Source organism: Callorhinus ursinus, unplaced genomic scaffold, assembly GCF_003265705.2.
Source record: "Callorhinus ursinus isolate GAN/ISIS: 27379988/994484 unplaced genomic scaffold, GSC_fseal_2.0 scaffold29, whole genome shotgun sequence".
In the NCBI taxonomy this organism is placed as follows: domain Eukaryota; kingdom Metazoa; phylum Chordata; class Mammalia; order Carnivora; family Otariidae; genus Callorhinus; species Callorhinus ursinus.
In genome coordinates, this window is record NW_027397091.1 from 18,160,111 (window position 1) to 18,177,256 (window position 17,146).

The 17,146-nt window shown below is 40.7% G+C and overlaps 2 protein-coding genes and 1 long non-coding RNA gene across 8 annotated transcripts in view; 2 read left to right on the forward strand and 1 right to left on the reverse strand.

Moving 5' to 3' along the window:
• The window catches only part of XRN2 (5'-3' exoribonuclease 2), an 86,077-nt gene extending 82,990 nt beyond the window's left edge, over positions 1–3,087 (forward strand). The window contains exons 29-30 of one of the 2 annotated variants that reach the window (XM_025876978.2): positions 496–634; positions 2,915–3,087. In XM_025876978.2, the coding sequence (XP_025732763.1) occupies positions 496–634; positions 2,915–2,980 (205 nt within the window). In that variant the 3' untranslated portion in view covers positions 2,981–3,087. Of the gene's footprint in view, positions 1–495; positions 2,894–2,914 lie in introns of those variants that run through there. The other variant, XM_073878466.1, reaches the window with a different exon arrangement.
• A 5,712-nt stretch (positions 3,088–8,799) lies between these two features.
• NKX2-4 (NK2 homeobox 4) lies at positions 8,800–11,227 on the reverse strand. The gene is made up of 2 exons (XM_025876970.2): positions 10,659–11,227; positions 8,800–10,333 (listed from the first exon to the last, which is right to left on the reverse strand). Exons 1-2 carry the CDS (start codon positions 11,107–11,109, stop codon positions 9,711–9,713), a joined length of 1,074 nt encoding a protein of 357 aa, XP_025732755.1. The 5' UTR covers positions 11,110–11,227; the 3' UTR covers positions 8,800–9,710.
• Positions 11,228–11,246: 19 nt separating this feature from the next.
• The window catches only part of LOC141370238 (uncharacterized), a 95,777-nt gene continuing 89,877 nt past the window's right edge, over positions 11,247–17,146 (forward strand). The window contains exons 1-2 of one of the 5 annotated variants that reach the window (XR_012374127.1): positions 11,247–11,923; positions 12,144–13,687. This is a non-coding gene — a long non-coding RNA (uncharacterized lncRNA). Of the gene's footprint in view, positions 13,688–17,146 lie in introns of all 5 variants that reach the window. The other 4 variants (XR_012374128.1, XR_012374129.1, XR_012374126.1 and 1 more) reach the window with 4 other exon arrangements.

Genomic DNA, 17,146 nt, shown 5'->3' on the forward strand with positions numbered 1-17,146 from the left:
AAAAACAGCCAAGTCCCCTACCCTAGATTCAAAATACTGAGCAGTAAGAATTCATTTGCAACCTGCAATTAACTAGAAAGAATGGACTTCAAGAACGAGTCTAGACATTTTTAAAAATAAAGCCCATTTTCTTGTCTTGTACATGTTTACTCTTTGGATAGCATCTTAAATGTAACCAACTTGGTGATCTTGGATCCAAATCTTTAAGTGACCAAAAAGGAAATTTCACAGTTGAAAATGAACAAAATATTTTTAAGTCATATGTTTCTGATTCATTCCAGTTTAGATCCCTTTTTTTAAAATGCTGATACTTGAACATGTTAGACTACATCAAATATGAGGGGCATATAAAGGTCACTCTGATGCTGTATGTCCCATTTGATAAATGCAGGCAAATTGAATTGTCCTCAGAATTGGAGATGATACTAGCCAATTTGAAACTTTGGGCTATATAACAGGTTTGACTTACAATGCAGACATCATACTTCTCCACAGAGGCGTTGGGGCTGAACCTCTGCTGCCATGGAACCGGATGCTCCAAACCCAAAATGCAGCTTTCCAGCCAAACCAGTACCAGATGCTAGCTGGACCTGGCGGGTATCCACCCAGACGTGATGATCGTGGAGGGAGACAGGTGATACAGTGTGGGCTGTGGGATGAAAAGCATGCTGCTCTCTTTGTACTTAGCCATGCTTCTCAGGACACCATATTTTCTTAAAAACATTTATGGATAAGATACTGATAGAGTAGCTCAGCTGAACTGGGTCCTTCATTTTAAAACATATAGAGTGAGTATGTGCCTTACTACATCTGTTCTACCCTGAAGATGCTAAAGATTTTCCAGCCCCAAAGCCCTTTTAATGATACACTTGATCTTAGCCAAAAGGCCGAGAAGCAATAGCCCTTTTAATCATAGCAGTCAGTAATATTTAGCATAAATAGAGTCAGTTGCCAAAACATTTTTTTATCCTTTAAGGATGTTGTTCTTTGTTTTAGTAGAAACTAGATTTCATAATAGATGATAATTTTCTAGAAGCTGAAAGTAACAGTCTATCCTTTTAGCTGTTACCTTTATTCATCTTAGAGGTCTCCTGTCTTGATTCATCTGTGATATACCTTTTCATGGAAAGAAATCTCTCCTTCATTTTTTCCCAGATTTCTTCAGCTAAATTTAAAATAGCTGTATATTGAGTATAACAATTCCTAGACAAATTTATTTAGTATGTGTAAGCTTCATTTCCTTCTCTATAAAGCATCCAGTTTTAGCAAATTTAAGACAGAGGTCTGTTTGCCTCAGTCTATTTGTCCCCCAACCATTTAATGCCCTGGCCCGTATTTACATGCTCTGCAATCAAATCCTTACCAGAGAGCAGGGTCAGAATGCTATGATTTAGTGTGGGCAGTGTTCATGGAGTTTAGCACCTGCGGTGATGTGAAGTCGTTTTAAAATTGCTTACCTGATGTTGCCTATAGGCCTTTTGCAGTGCTTTGAATATTAATTTTCTTACACAGGTTCTTGCCATGCATCCATTTGTGTAAGACCTCTCTCTCTTGAAAGCGTAGGAAGATCTTTTTTTTTATACTTTTTTGTGTATCTTTTTACAAGGCTGTTCACTTTACAAGAAAATAATCATCTTAATTATCTTTTGAGAGAATTTTGTTAACAGTTTATTAAAATCTGTTCAAAGAATTTTACTTTGAATTACTGTCAGCTCCAGAGTTCTAAAAATCATATCAATAGTTTTCCACTTCATACGGGATGATAGTAGGCAGTCTACATAATGAGTATTTTTGATGTGGGGACATACTTATGAACAAGAAGAAACCCTGGAGAATTTTTAGTCTGATCGCCTCATTTTCCAAGTGGGAAATCACAATCCTGCGGCACCTGCACTTGGGCAGCAGAGCTGGGGACTGGCTGCCCAGTCCTTCTGAGCCCAGTTCCTCCGGTTTCTCATCTCCTTCAGAGGAGGTGTTCCTTGGAAGGAACTCTGCTGTTACAGCAGGTAAAATCATTATTCACTTAGAAGATATAAACCAATTGGTAAATTTATAATTCTTTTAGGATCTTTTAGAAATACATTTCTTTTTTTCAGTCTCTTGTTTCACAGAGCTACTTTTTAAATAAAATCACAGGTTTTAAAGCACTATTAAATTGCAGAAGTTATAATTATGACTTCACTATATTTCGTGAAGTTTATATGACTAAAAAAGGCCTTGATGGTCTACACATACTCATATTTAAAACTACTGAATGACAACACAGAGGCAGGGCCTGGGGTGGGGAGTCTGTTTGAGAATCCTAGAGGCCTGGAAAGGGAATTGTGAGGGAATTTTTTTGTACAGAAATGTTATTTGCAAGCTTACTAGGGTATGTTGTGAATGTCACCAGTAATTGATTATGTAATAATCTAATGTGTTACTTAATACTCTACTATCTATAGCTAAACAAAAAAAAATCCCTAAAATTAATAGTTCATTAGGCTTCAGCTGACTTACTTATTAGCAAGCTCTTGCCTTGGTTAGGCAAAATGACTTCCAGTATAATATGTTTAAACATGATGTGGACATCTTACCACAATGTGACTTGAATTACTGCCAGGGATGGCAGGGAAGATTGAGAACCACTAGTCTTTTACACAGAACACTTAACTGTAGTTCATTTGTGTGCATTTTAAGGAGTTCTTAAGTGCCTGTTAAGGCTCCTTTGGGTAGTTTTCTGTGGTAGCATTTGTAGCAAGCGTTACATAAAACTGGGGGCCTAAGGTACCTATTTATGAGAGACCGTCCATAGGATATACTTTTAAGGCATATTCAGCTTCTTTATGGTGTGTTTTTCCAGAGAAATGTAAAATTAATTTCTTTGAAGGGGTGTTAATCCAGAAAATAAACTCTTGCTTTTGCTTATTTTCAGGGGTATCCCAGAGAAGGAAGGAAATACCCTTTGCCACCACCCTCAGGAAGATACAGTTGGAATTAGGCTTTTGTAAAGCTTTCCCAAATCCTTCCATCGCTCTACAATTTTATGCTATTTGTGGAAAGATTTCTTTCTCAAGTAGTAGTTTTTAATAAAACTACAGTACTTTGTGTATTTCTTTTAACTGTGTATATTTCTACTGACCTGATCTCACTGTTATGTTGCTTTCCAAAGATGTGTGTTGCATAATACAGTGGATCTGAATTTATTATTGCTTGTAAAACACATTTGATGGATTAGGAATACTGGTTTTTCATTATGGTTAAAATCAAACCAGCTGTGGATTTTAAAACACAGTGTATTCTAGATCATCTAAGATCCATGCTGATTTTTAATGCACAAGAATTAGGTATGAACTCTTGAGCTGGAACCCTCAGCTAACTAGAGTGTATATTGCTCGGTATTTCTTTGGAAACATTTCATTAATGTACTTGTCTTATGGAAATTTCTGGACTTTAGTAAAAAAAAAAAAAAAATGAAAACTCTGGTCTCTTGTGTCCTTATTATAAAATTTCAACATTGAGAATCTTGGCCACGTGTTGTTTTTTTAAGTCATTTTTTCAGAAACAATTCATTTCTACAATTAGATGTCAAAAGAAAATCAGTGAAGAAGCAAGACAACCCAGCGAACTCAATTAGTATGTCAGCTACTGACTTGGCTAACTGTACAATCTCTGTAAGAATCATTTATTTACATTTTATTAAATTTCATATAGACTTGTGCTCCAGTTTTAAGGACTTAAGTCGTTTTACGTCTTTAAGGTGAAAAGTTTAATTTGTAGCTAGTCTCTACTCCTTAGCATATTTTTTGCATTTTTTGTAATAATTTCAGTTTGTACTCATTTTTTTCTTGCCTGTCAGCACAGTATTACTCCTTAAATTTATTCTTGCTGTTCATACATGCTACTACCATATGTACTTTCATTTGTTTGTCACAACAATTTACACACACATGTAGACTTGCTGCTTTGTTTCCATTTGCCTATTCTAGGCCAAGATTGTAGAATAAGGTTTTTCTTTGACCTTCTGACTTAGGACATTTTTGCTTTAATATTTCAGCTAAGGTACACTTGTTAATCTTAGCCTATGCAGAGAAAAGGCCGCCTTAATCTTAAATAGGAAGGTATTTTGAAGCTATTGAGTTCTTTGCTGGTGGTGGGTGAATAGAGTAGGGTCCTTCATTGTTGAGACAAAGCCTCTCTGCTGGGAATTAACAACACAACCATTATAATCTTCACAATATGTTAAAGTGATAACACCTTCTGTTAAATTTCTCTATCTTCCAAATACCACAAATGAATAGCCACCTAAATCAAGTATTTCATGTTCCAAAGGAGCCCATATAAATGTCTTACTCTATAGCTTTATAGGTACCCCAAACCCACACTTCCACATAACCTATATTTTCTCAGATTTCCAGTTTTTGTTTAATCTTAAGCTATCATGAGTGTGTATAAAATAACTTTTTGCTCGGCCTTTGCATAATTACATATAACTTAAATTTGAAAATGAATGTTAAAGTATTTTGAAGACATCTAAGTAAAAAGCCTGATGGAAAAGCAGTGCCAGCTAGATTCCCTCTACCTGGTGGGGTGCCCTGCAGGACACCTGCCAGCTAGCTGAACCCTCACTTCTGGACCTGCTCCATTCCTTCATCCTTGCTCCCTCCTCTCGCCCCTTACTCTCCCTCCCTCTCCTTCCAACTTGTTCCCCCCCCCCGTCTGAATCTGCCAGAAAAAAATGCCCTATTACTTCAACAAGTGAACGCTTCTTAGAACTTAAAATGGAGTATTTAAAGCTATAAACATTTCCTCCATATTCGGGGGTAAAAATAGTTAATGGGCCAAATTTAAATAATTAACTATCTTTAAGTAGGACACAGGTTTTCAGGGTCTCATATTAAAGATGCTTAAAAATCTTAGAACATGAAACTGACTTTATTGTGGCGCTAAGGGCCCTTAATGAGCAGTTGTCTTCCTTTTAAGGATCAAATGAGGTAATGCACGTTAAAATACAAAGCCATGTACAAACTACTAGATTGCCGTTTGGCGTTACAAAGGCAAATTGCGTGTAATGAGCGATGGTTAATTTTCGTCCGAGGGCGCGGGTCGTCTGGGCGGGCCGGGGTGGGGCTGAGGGTTCCGAGCTCCGGTTTTCCGCGGGGCGCGTTGGAGGTCGGGCGCACCTCCGACCGAGGCGAGGGCCTCGGGGCGCGGTAACATCGCAGCCGGGCGGGACGGTGGCGGCGTCCGGGAGCTGCGGGCCTGGCACGGAGGGGACAGAAGGGCTGCTTCTCAGAGGCAAGGTCCCAGGCCCGCGGGCCGGGGCGCCGCGAGGTGGGGAAGCGCGCCCGGGGCCCATCCGCTCCTCTCAGCGCTCGCCTGTCCCGCCCTCCGGCGCCACGGCCCGCGTCCAGCCGTTCGCCGGCTCCGGAGTCCCTCGAGCCGCCGGTGTCGAGCAGGGTGGTCACAGGGAAGTTCAAACCCCCGACCCGCAGTGTGGTTTGTGTGTCGCGGCCGCCGCCAGGCCCCAAGTGGATCACTGCAGCAGCAATCCTCGGTTCCTGGAAGTGGCGCCGCAGCTTTCTCACCTGCTCGTTTTACCGTCTCAACTCCCTGCACGAAATGCATACACCGATCCTGTAAGGGGAGAGCGGAGATCTTACTTCTGAGGCTGCAGTTTTAAGTTCTAAGTCTGAGCGTAACCGAATTTAGCTAAGCTTAGAAATCTAAAGTTTAGACATTTTCTTGAGAGTCAACTAAGACTCCCCATTCCCGGACCGCTGAAAGCTGTCTGGCTCCGTCTGGCTCGTCCGACCCCTCTTCCAGATCACTCCAGAGGGTCAGGGAGCTGAGATCCCGCCAGACTATTCCTGGAGATCGACTGCCCTGCTATTTCTAACCAAGAAAAAAGTCAACAAACAATAAAATAACAAACGGCCCGTTCTTGATGGATTTTTCCTCCACTCGGTAAAGTTAACCACTTGTGTTGCTTGTTTCTGGATTTCATATTTATGGAATGAGGGCCAAGAGAGAACATGCTTTGATTTTTGTATGTGAAATGGGAATAGAGTTATTCATTACTGCAAAATAGTTAGCACAACTTAGAGTTAGGCAATGTTAGTGGTTAAACCTTTATTAGAAGTCACCTAAACAATGACTGAAATAGAGGTTACAAGGATTAAAAAAATAAAAGGCCTTTCATTCAATTTCCAGTACACATTTCATTCGATTGCAGGTAAACATCTAAAGCAAAACCAATGAAACCAAAAAACTCTCCCAGAAGCTTCCACTACCCTCCAACTTAAAAATAATAGAAGTGATCTTGAAATCACAAAGTTTTTTCAATACTTACTAGGGAGAGCAAATTCCTGACAGAATGTGAATGCAGCGCCTGTCATTTTTTCTGAATCTTCTCCAGATGCTCACCAATTCTCACTAGCAGTAAAAAGCTATTTACTTTTTTTTTTTTTTAATAAGTTGTATCCTAGTTCCCTGTCTCATTGGGTTTGGGCATGGCAAGTAGCAGCATTTTAAAAAATTGGGCGAAAATAGTCAACATACAGGGGTTTATCCACACGTTAGTGTTGTGTTAACCGGTTGGGCAATATCATTCATGCTTTGAACATCTGAAATTTGTATTGCCACTACATATGCATTATTTATGCACAAATTCATATCTAAAAACCCAGTTGATGGGTCTTTATGTGATTGTGGTTTACAAATTTACTCCAAAAGTCTTTCTAAATCATCATTCAACGCAGCTAACAAAGCCATTCTTTGGAAGGTGCTTGCATTCAGTGAACGGGATAGAGTTTCTGATTTGCTTTAAATTGAAAGTAAACAATTGATAGCAGAATGGAGTTTGGATACAACATCTGTGTTGATAAAAGTCTGATTGACTACTTGTTCTAATTCTAAGCAAAGCCTTAAATAGAAAACAACTGGGTTACACCCTCCATGCTTTATATACAAAACACCATTCCTGTGCCTTCAACATTGCACACTGCCACACACTCAAAGCTTTCATTCATATCCCAACGCAGATCACAGAAAAGTATTTGCAATCCCTGCTGTTCCTCTCTGCAACTTTGATTTCGGGTTTTTGTTTCTGTGCCTCAACTGGAAAAGATAAGTTTGTTGTACAGCCCCAAAACATTTAGGAAAATATCACATCTGCAGTTAGCATTTCTGGAACCGAGTTTTGCTGTGGCCTGTGTTAAACTTCGAGAGGGCTTTGTTCCACTCAGACCCTGCCTCGGCCCTCCCTCTTGGTTGTGAAGACACTTATCCTCCTCTTCAGTTAATGAGTTTCACCTAGTCTGGCCATTTGTGTTTTTATAAAAGATCTGCAAAGCACTAATTGCAAGAAAAGAAAAAAAGCTCTTGCTTTGCATTAATCAGAATGCAGAATTCTATAGTAAAAACATTTTCTATTTCAATGTTTCAAGAAACAAACCTTATCCTAATTTCGGAATGTGCACACATAAACTCAGTGCATTTCTGGGTGTAGAATGTTAAGCCATCTGCAGCGATTACTTCTGCAGCGATTACTTCTGGCAGTGGTTCCTCTATTACTTAAAGGAATGCTGAAAGGAAAAAGATATGCCTACAGCAAATACACTTTTAGAAAATACTGTATAAAGGCTGTTTTTTCTTAATGATCTTTTGGATACAGAGTTCACTTGTCTAAGATTAGACTCTTTGTTCCAGAAATAAATTATCAAGGGAAAAACTGTCCATGAAGATTTTGTTTTCTTTAAATATGTTACTTGGAGCCCTTAGTCCATAAGCTATTATTGGTAAATAGTGGGTTGTAAAATATAAATATTGCAAACCATGTGGACTTTTGGAATACATTTTCTAGAATTAAAATTTCAGAATTCTTGTACTGCTATGAGGGAATCAAATCAATATAAACAAGCATTTTGAAATTTGGCACATCAGTAATAATTATGCTAGCTTGGCAAAAATTTTGCAAGTCAATTCTATCAATATGGAAAAACCCAAATTGGGAGAATTTTCTGTAAGTGTATTACACCATTTTCATACTATTTTTTTCTGCTCAAATTATTTCCTTTTATGTAAAATGTTTTTTAAAAAATTAGTTCTCATTTTCCAAAAATGCATTCACACACCCTTGATAAAGATGATGCACTTGCTTGTTCAGTGGTTGTTTTTCCCCTCTGTGAAAGGGACTGAGTTTTATCATTATTATGTAAAATACCGTTTAGAGAAAGTGCAAGTTTAATTTCTAAAAACACCTTCTGAAGGATTCACTTTGCACATTCGAAAAACACCCAAACAATGAAGTAAATGTTTCAGTCTCAGACTAATTCTAAAACTTCAAATGTGTAAAAGTTTTAGAGTCTCTGGTGACAGTTTGTGATAATTTATAAATTATGCTTTATCCATGTTAGGTCTTTAATTTTCATTCATTTTATAAGCTAACATTCTTCAGCTTGCTTTTGGTATTTTTACTTCAATATCAGTTATTTAAATCATGAGTAAACTGAGCTGCATTGTCTTGTCATGCCAACTACTATTAAAAAAAAAAAAAGCCAAACCAAAATAAAACCTATACAACTTAGTGAAAAAGAAATGACCACTTGACTTTAACCAAAAAAGTACTTAAGATTCTTTTAAGTTATATTTAAATATTCATTTGAAACATAGGAAATATAAATTGGCATATTAAAGAGTAAATACATTATTTGTACAATAAAACACCAACAAAAGCGGTGTGCAACCCTTATTAAGTTGCAAATATAATGGGAAAATTATAATTCTTACTCTTTACATTCTGATTACAATTCAATAAATCACCTTATTCTCTTCCTTCTTGACATGCTTTGAAATATAGACTGATGTCAATTTTAGCAAATTCGCTTGCTTGTTCTAGTATTTTATCAAGGTATTCAAATTCAGACAGGCAAATAACTTAGAGCAAATAACAGGTCCATGGAAAGACAGCGTACATTTATTTTATCCTTTGATTTTGGAGAGCAGATTCCACATAAAAAGTAGTTTACAACCCTTCCCTCTTACGAGCTGCATCTTAGGTAGGAAATATCCTCTTTTAGAGTAATATATAAACACTCATTTGCCAAATAACGATCAAAACATTTTAAAATCGCCATTAAATTTAAAAAGCTCTATCAAGCCATATAAACAGTATTTTGATTATTTTTATTCCATTTCTCTATTACCTAAATGGCAGTAATTCCCCTGCAGTAATGTTGCTATGTGCATGATCCACCTTGAGCTACAAGTTACTTTCAATCAAACATTAATGAAATTGCACTTAAGGGGGAGGCCTTTGAAAATTAATCTCTCAAATTCCACTTCAAAAAAGGATTCATTGTTAAAGCTGGGTTGATTTTTAGAGCTACAAACACCAACAAAGTTTCCAACTTTTAAAACTCTTGAGAGCTTTGGTTAGGAACGTGGTGGATGTGGACTCAGCCAGCTTTTCGAATAATTTAGGAACTTCTGAAGGAGGAAATCACCACCTCACAGCCTCCTGGTGTCGTATTATTCAATTCCGGGGCTGTCGCTGTCCCCCCCCCCCCCAGCAAAGAGGTTCAGAGGCTGCCCCTCTCCATGACCCGTTCATTAGTTTTTGATCTCCGTGTACTCGAGTCAGCTTCGGTGTGTTTTCCCCAACCGTTCTCGAAGTTTCTTACACACCCTCTGCACCGCAGGCGGGACCCCGCCCCGGGGCGCCCGCGCGGTCACCACGTCCTGCCATAGAGCAGGTTGGCGCCAAGCACGCCGCCGCCGCCGCCGTAGTCCCCCGCGGCCGCGTCCAGGACCGCCAGGCCGCCCCCGGGGCCGTGCAGCGCGGGCGGGCTGGGCGACAGCTCCTCGAGCTCAGGCGCGGGCGTCGGGGCCTGTGGCTGCGGGCCGGCCTGGCCGGGTGTCGGCGTGCTGGCATCGTTCTGGCACGGCTTGCCGTCCTTGACCAGCACGGGCACCGCCACGCGACGCGGGGACGGCGGCGGAGGCGGCGGCGGGCCCAGGCCGCCCTCCTGCTGCAGCTGCTGTGCCGCCTTGTCCTTGGCCTGCCGCTTCATCTTGTAACGGTGGTTCTGGAACCAGATCTTGACCTGCGTGGGCGTGAGGTGGATCATGCTGGCCAGGTGCTCGCGCTCGGGAGCCGACAGGTACTTCTGCTGCTTGAAGCGACGCTCCAGCTCGTAGACCTGCGCCTGCGAGAAGAGCACGCGACGCTTCCTTCGCGGAGCCGCCGCAGCCGCATGCAACGGCGCCAGCGTCTTGGCGGCGTCCGCGATGCCCGTCAGCGACCCCATGCCGGCCACGTTCACGCCCGCCGATGGCCCCATGAACCTGGAGACTGGGGAGGGCCCCAAGGGAAGAAGCCGGGTGAGCGCCAGGCCTGCAGGGATCCCGCTCCCGCCGCTGCCCCACGCTCTTCGCACCGCGCGGGCCGCGACACCGGTGGGACCCCGGCTGGATCCCAGCACGCTCCGCGCGCCTAGGGGCCCGGTGCCGCCGGCCGGGTCCCAGGACTCTCCGCGCGCCCCCAGCCCAGTCCCGGCACCCCCCGCGCGCCCCGGCCAGAGGCCCGGGACCCTCGGCTCCGCGCGCGCCCCGGGCTGTGACGGGCAAAGCCCGCGCCGTCCGCCTGCCCTCAGTCCCGCGCTGCCCGCCCCGCTCACTTGACGAGTAGCGCGGGTCCGGGTTGGCGCCGTACCAGCCGGTGGCCGCGGCGGCCGCGCCGCCCCGCATGCCGTCCGTGTAGGCGGGCAGCTCGCCCACGTTACCCAAGCCGCCGTTGCAGTAGCCGCCCATGGCGCCGTGCGGGAACTGCGAAACGCCAGGCGGCATGTGGTAGGTGGCGGCAGCGGCGGCCGCCGCCGCCGCCGCGGCCGCCGCCGCCGCCGCGTTGTGGCCCGCCATGGCGTGGGGTGGCTGCATGCCCGCCACCGCCGCCGCCTGCGAGGAGGGGCCGAGCGGCGGCGCACGGTAGGCAGCCGCGGCCCCCAGGGGCGCCCCCAGGCCGGGCGGCGCGCCGTCCATGGCGCCGCCGAACTTCTTGTAGGTCTCCTCGATGGGGCTCAGGATGTCGGACACGGAGAAGGGCGTCGTGTGCTTGGGGCTCAACGACATGGCTCGGCGGACGGCCAGGTAGGGGGGCCCGGGGCGGGCGCGGGCGGGACGCGGCGGCCGCTCGTCGCCGCCACCCCGGCTGCGGCGGCAGCGCCTGTGACGAGGAGTCGGCGGCGCGGCGAGCCCTCGAGCCGCGGGATCTGGGGTTTATTTTAGTCCGCCGCCAGGTTTACGACAGACTCGGGGGGCGGAGCAACGTCCCAAACGAGCAAACAATGGTCATTGACATCTTTTTCTCTACCCCCCACCCCCCGTAATGGAGGCAAAAAAGGTAAAGGGGGCAGTTGGGTGTTTCTTGAGAAGATCACCCCCCTTTGCTTTCTCCATCCTTCCCGCCTCCATCCCCAGCAGTTACCCCAACCCTCAAGCACCAGAAATAGAAACTCCGAGGTTGGCGTCGGGGCTTGACGTCAAGGACTCAGCGCTTCTTTCCGTCCAGACCGAGTTTCCCTAAAGGGACTTTGTAGGAAAGTCCAGCATATTTGGGGAGCGGGAATGTGGTGCTGAGTTGGAGGGGTTGTGCAGGGCTCGCCTGGTCCTCTACAGCGACCAACCCCTCATTCCCTCCATCATCTAAAGTGTTAAAAAAAAAAAAAAAAGGCTCTTGGGTCCCACCATAAGAGCGCATGAAGAGATGAGGTACAATAACCATCCTCTGCCATTGTAGGACTTCTAATTTATGCATCTTTAGACCCTTAAGCATCATTTTGTGGGCATCCAAACGGGCACTTCCAAATTAGCTCAAAGTATCCAAATCCAAAGAAGAGAGAAAACATGCACACAGAGACACCCACAAATACACAGATACTAACTTGTAAGTATTCTGTTTTTATCTGTGGGGATGGAGGTTGGATAAGGGAAAGAGGGTACATTTTTATTTGTTAGAATGTTTCATGTTCATTTTGCACCTGTAAAGTTCTTCACAGTTTTCTTTCCTTTGCTGCTGCTCCTTTTCCTCCCCATCCTCCCTCCCTCCTTCCCTGTTTTTCTCTCTGCCCCCTCATCTCTCTCTCTAAAGTAAATATTCAATTTAGGATTTATTCTCCTATCACTACCATGATCAAAAAGAAGAGAAAGAAAAAACCCTGAAAACCTAAGTATTTCTAGCTGTTTGAAATGGGTCTTTTTGTTGTCAGAAAATACATATTCAAGGAATATGAAATGGATGCAGAAACCAGGTAAAAAGATAGTTTCTCTTGAAAAATACAAAGCCATAGATAAACTGATTTTTAAAAAACTTTGTCATTCTTTAATTTGCAAATTTATCTGCAGAGCAAAGAACTTAGACATTGTGAACTCTCCACCAAATGCTGAACACGACAAAGAATAAGACAAAAGAAGTGTGCAAAGCATAGTGACTAAATTTTGAAAACAATCTTGCAGTTAAAAAAAATGAAAATGGGAAACAAAGATACAGTGCTTAAGTTTTCCTGCATACTGGTGGGGCAGGAGAAAGAAAAACAAGGAGAATGCTTTCTTAAGCCATATTTTATTGTTTAAAAAGAAGAAGAAAAGGATGTGTGGAAACCATTCCAGGTCAACCTAACAGTACATGTCTTGAAGGCAAGAACAGTGTTACCTATTCCTTTTCCTGTTTGGTTTTAGCCCTTTGGTTGGAATGTCTTCCAGAGTTTTGTTCTTACTGTTTTAATCATTGTTTTGTTCATTTCAGTGAGTTTTGCAAAGAATCTGCCCTCTCTAGGGGTGAGGGGGTGGGAAGGGACCAGTATGATCCTCTGTGAGAACAAAGTGTCAACCAGACAAGTGTGTAGAGTAGTATTTAAAAATGCTGAAAGAACAAAAGGCAAAGTTACATGAATTGTTTGCAGTTGTCAGTTAATTGACTTAGCAAGGTTAGTATTGCTACAATTTTAACATGATGCTACTTTTACAGGTCTTTCCTGAACTTGAAATGTTTGGGCTAGGTCTTCATCCTTACCTGCAGCTGGAATTGTCTATTAATTTTTAAAAATTGGTGACACACAAAGAAGCATTTATGTATGTACTTAAGTGATTGCTGGAACACTGAAAACAGCAATTTGGCTTTTAAATTTTGGCTTAATTAAAATTGTATTCTTTACTTGTACTGGCTTAAACAAAAAATAGTAGAAAGACATTTCAAACTTCTATCAGAGACAACAAGGTAAGTAAAAATACTTGTGTGATGGCATTTACGGATAAAAAAGTCCATGTGAACCATTATATTTTATTTTTCAAGTTCAAACATGTCTCAAATGAAACTTATTGTCATATGTTCATGTCGATTAGTTACCCAAGTTGAAGAAGTGTTTATAATTACATTTTTTCCAGTTATTATTCAGTCTGTTTTCAGGTTATACATTTCATCTTGTGTAATTTGTTTTATAGAACTACAGGATAGCAATTCACATCAAGCGGTTATACTGCAAGTTGTTGCTTATTTTTTCAGCTGTATTGAGTCCTGTTACAGGTTCATTTACATATGGAAGGATCCCGGTTTTAAATAAAAAAGCACTTTATCATATTTGGAGGCTCTCTGCAGAGAGTCACTCTGGCTGCTGGGGAGCTTGATACCCTGAATATTACTCCTTCACTGGAGGTCAGTAGTTATGAAAAAAATTCACAATCTTTAACATTTCTCATTATCAATTATTTGTGTCTCATTCTAGAAATGACATACCTTCATGCTGAAAACACCATTTGGATACATGCAGATGATGTCTAGGGGATGTATATATACATTTATATACAGACACAAATTAAAACAGTCCACTTAATATTCCATTAAAGCTTTTCATCAAATTCACTTCATCAGATTATTGTCTGTCTAAATTATGTATGGAAACTTATACTCCATAGATTCTTAAATATTATTGACTAAATTGGATTTCACAGAAATGTATTTTTAAGGAATGTTTTTTGTTCGGTTTGCTTTCCTTAAAAACAATGCTGGCACACAGAGGGGAAAAAAGCAAATACCACCAAAGGGAATACAGTGAAAAGAGATGGCCCTCCTCTCCTCCAACCTCTTCCCTTTTCAGAGGCACTATTACCTGTTTTTTTCTGGGATAGTCTGTACAATTTGAAACATATAACCATTTTTACACACTAGGGGTAACATGTTCTATATGGTTTGGTACCTTGCCTTTTTCAGAGTTTAGGTTTTTGTAATTTTATACATTACATTTAGCACTGGAAACAATGAATAAATGGATTCTGGCAGAGATAGAAAATTTTCCTAGACAAAAAGTTTCAGTAGGCTCTCTTGGCTTCTTGACAAAAATATAAAAAATGAGGTATTTATTGAAAATCTCTGATGTGTTAGTTAACTTTAAGGCTAAAGATATTTGGCAAAAAAAAAAAAATCTGAAGCCTTTTCAAGATTTGGGATTTGCTGCTGTCAGAAGCTCAGAGACAGGGGTCTGAGTGATGTTGAGAAACCTGAGCTGTCTAGCCAGTACTTAAAGGGAAATATTTTTCTAGGTTGTTGCTTTTCTGTCTAGCAAATAGATATCTAATGTGTCCTAGATTTCCTAAAAAGGACATACTGTGTTTGAAAATATAACTTTCTGTTTGATACTCAAGAAAAGTGACTTTTAGAAATGAGACACTTTCTGTATTTGTGATTAGTTTAAAATAGTTGTGAAATAATTTGATTAGTAAAATTCCTATTTTGTGGAAGTAACTTTAAAATACAGTAGGGAAGGAATAAAGAAACGTGAGGATAGTACTTTGACGCAAAATTTGAGGTTATAAAGAGGAAATAAAACTACAGAAATAAAACACAAAAGTTAAAAAAAATTATTTTAAAAAAATTTGCTGGGATGCCTGGCTGGCTCAGTCTGTAGGTGTGGGACTCTTGATCTCAGGGTTGTAAATTCAATCCTCATGTTAGGTGTAGAGATTACTTTAAAAATAAAATCTTAAGAAAATGTTTTTGCTGATTCCCATCAATTTCTGAAATTTGGTTATTTCTTTTTAGTCATAAAGGTCTTTTGTTTTAAATGTTCATTTCATTATTTTGAATCTCTTATGATAATTTTATACTTGGATTAATGTGACTTTGTTATTTGTCTTTCCCTCTTCTAATGGGTACAGCAGAGGTAGGATTTTTGCAGTACCTGCGTGCCTCCCTGCCATACTTCCCTCTCTGAATCTTCAGTCCATCTCTCCATGGTACACTGAAATGCAGCTAGGGACTCTGACTGAGGAGAAATGGTAATCTCTCTTCTGGGAGAACAAGAGGAAGAGGCTAGAGAACTTGATACCCCTCACCTAATCCCTGCAGTCATCCTTTCATATTTTCTTCACAAAATGTAAACTTTTTGCAATTTAGCTCCTATTAAAAAATCTTGAGTTACTCTTTCTTAAGATTCAAATAGATTGAAAATAGTTTTCTGACCAATGAATATATTTTAAATTGATGATTTTTAATACAATGTGAGAATGAATGGTAGGTGTTAAAGACGTTATTGTTGTTGAAATTACCGTAATAATGAGGTCCAATTGATTCCTAAAAAACAAAAACTAGAAGCCTGTCTTTCTAAGGTCAAGCTGTACAACTAGTTTTTTCAGTTTTGATAGAGAATAACATTAGGCTACACCAGGAATGTAAGTATATGAAAATTGACTAGTATGCCATAATTCTCTCACCCTAGGATTATGAGCTTGGCTAGAAATTTAAATTTTTGTGTGTTTTAAAACATTTTTTAGAGTAATGAAATACATGATAGCAGAAACAATGGCAATTTTGAAATATATTTTATATATATATTTTTTAAGATTTTGTTTATTTCACAGAGAGCACAAGCACGGTGAACAGGAGGGAGAAGCAGGCTCCCCACTGAGGAGGGAGCCCTATGCTCCATGCTTTATCCCAGGACCCTGGGATCATGACCTGAGCCAAAGGCAGCCACTTAACTGACAGAACCACACAGGCGCACCTATTTTTTATTTCCGAATAACAAGTTCACTTGTGTGTCTTACCTACATAGAAAGTTTAAGACCTTTTAGAATATAATAGCATTTCCATTGAACAATATCTTTGACATATTTTTACATGTTTTGGAACGTCATTAAATAGCTCTTTTATAAGAAAAAAGAATCCTTTAAATTTTAGGTAAAACTGTATTATTTTGTGGAAGGAGCTAGTTATTCTAAAGCTTTAACCATATCTCTACACATACCTGATTAGAGTGCGTACATATAGCTTTTTAAAAAAAATACATATTTTTATAACATTTTTCTCACTTTCAATTTTTCTATATCTAAGGGGCTTCAGTGAATTTAATGTAAAATCTCTTTCTCTTAGCAAGTCCCATTAAAGATGTATATCACCTTGCATTTACAAATTGAATTGTAATTATATAATTGGGTATAATTGGGTTATTTGCTGTCATCACTTGAAGGAGAAATTCCAGTTTTTGACATTTTAATAAATTATTTGTTGCATTTGTTATTAATAGAGTTTTACTATATACATTTTAGAAGAAGTAACTATGATGGTAATATAATTTGAGAATAATTTGCCCAATTTTGTCCTTTTTTGTTCTGTGTACTGCTAATGTTGATGAGGTATTTGTATGTATGTGTCTGCATTCTAGGTTGAGAACTGTGTTTGAAGCAATAGGCTAGTGTTTGCCTCATAAATCAGTATGAGTTTTAGTATATTTTATTTTTTTATTTTTATTTTTTAAAGATTTTACCCACTTATGAGAGAGAGAGAGAGATTGAGAGAATGAGTGGGAGGAGGAGCCAAGGGAGAAGCAGACTCCCTGCGGAACAGGGAGCCTGATGCGGGACTCGATCCCAGGACTCTGGGATCATGACCTGAGCAAAGGCAGACACTTAACTGACTGAGCCACCCAGGCACCCGAGTTTTGGTAGATTTTAAACAACTTAATTGTTGGTTCAGTAATTTGCTTTAAAAAATATACATAATTTCGTTAATCTACTTTATATAGATGTTAAATGCCATAAAGAGAACAGATAAAAGTCTGTGAAGAACTGAGTGATAAAAGTTTGTGAAGTAAACTAATAATGGAATCTGACTCTTCAG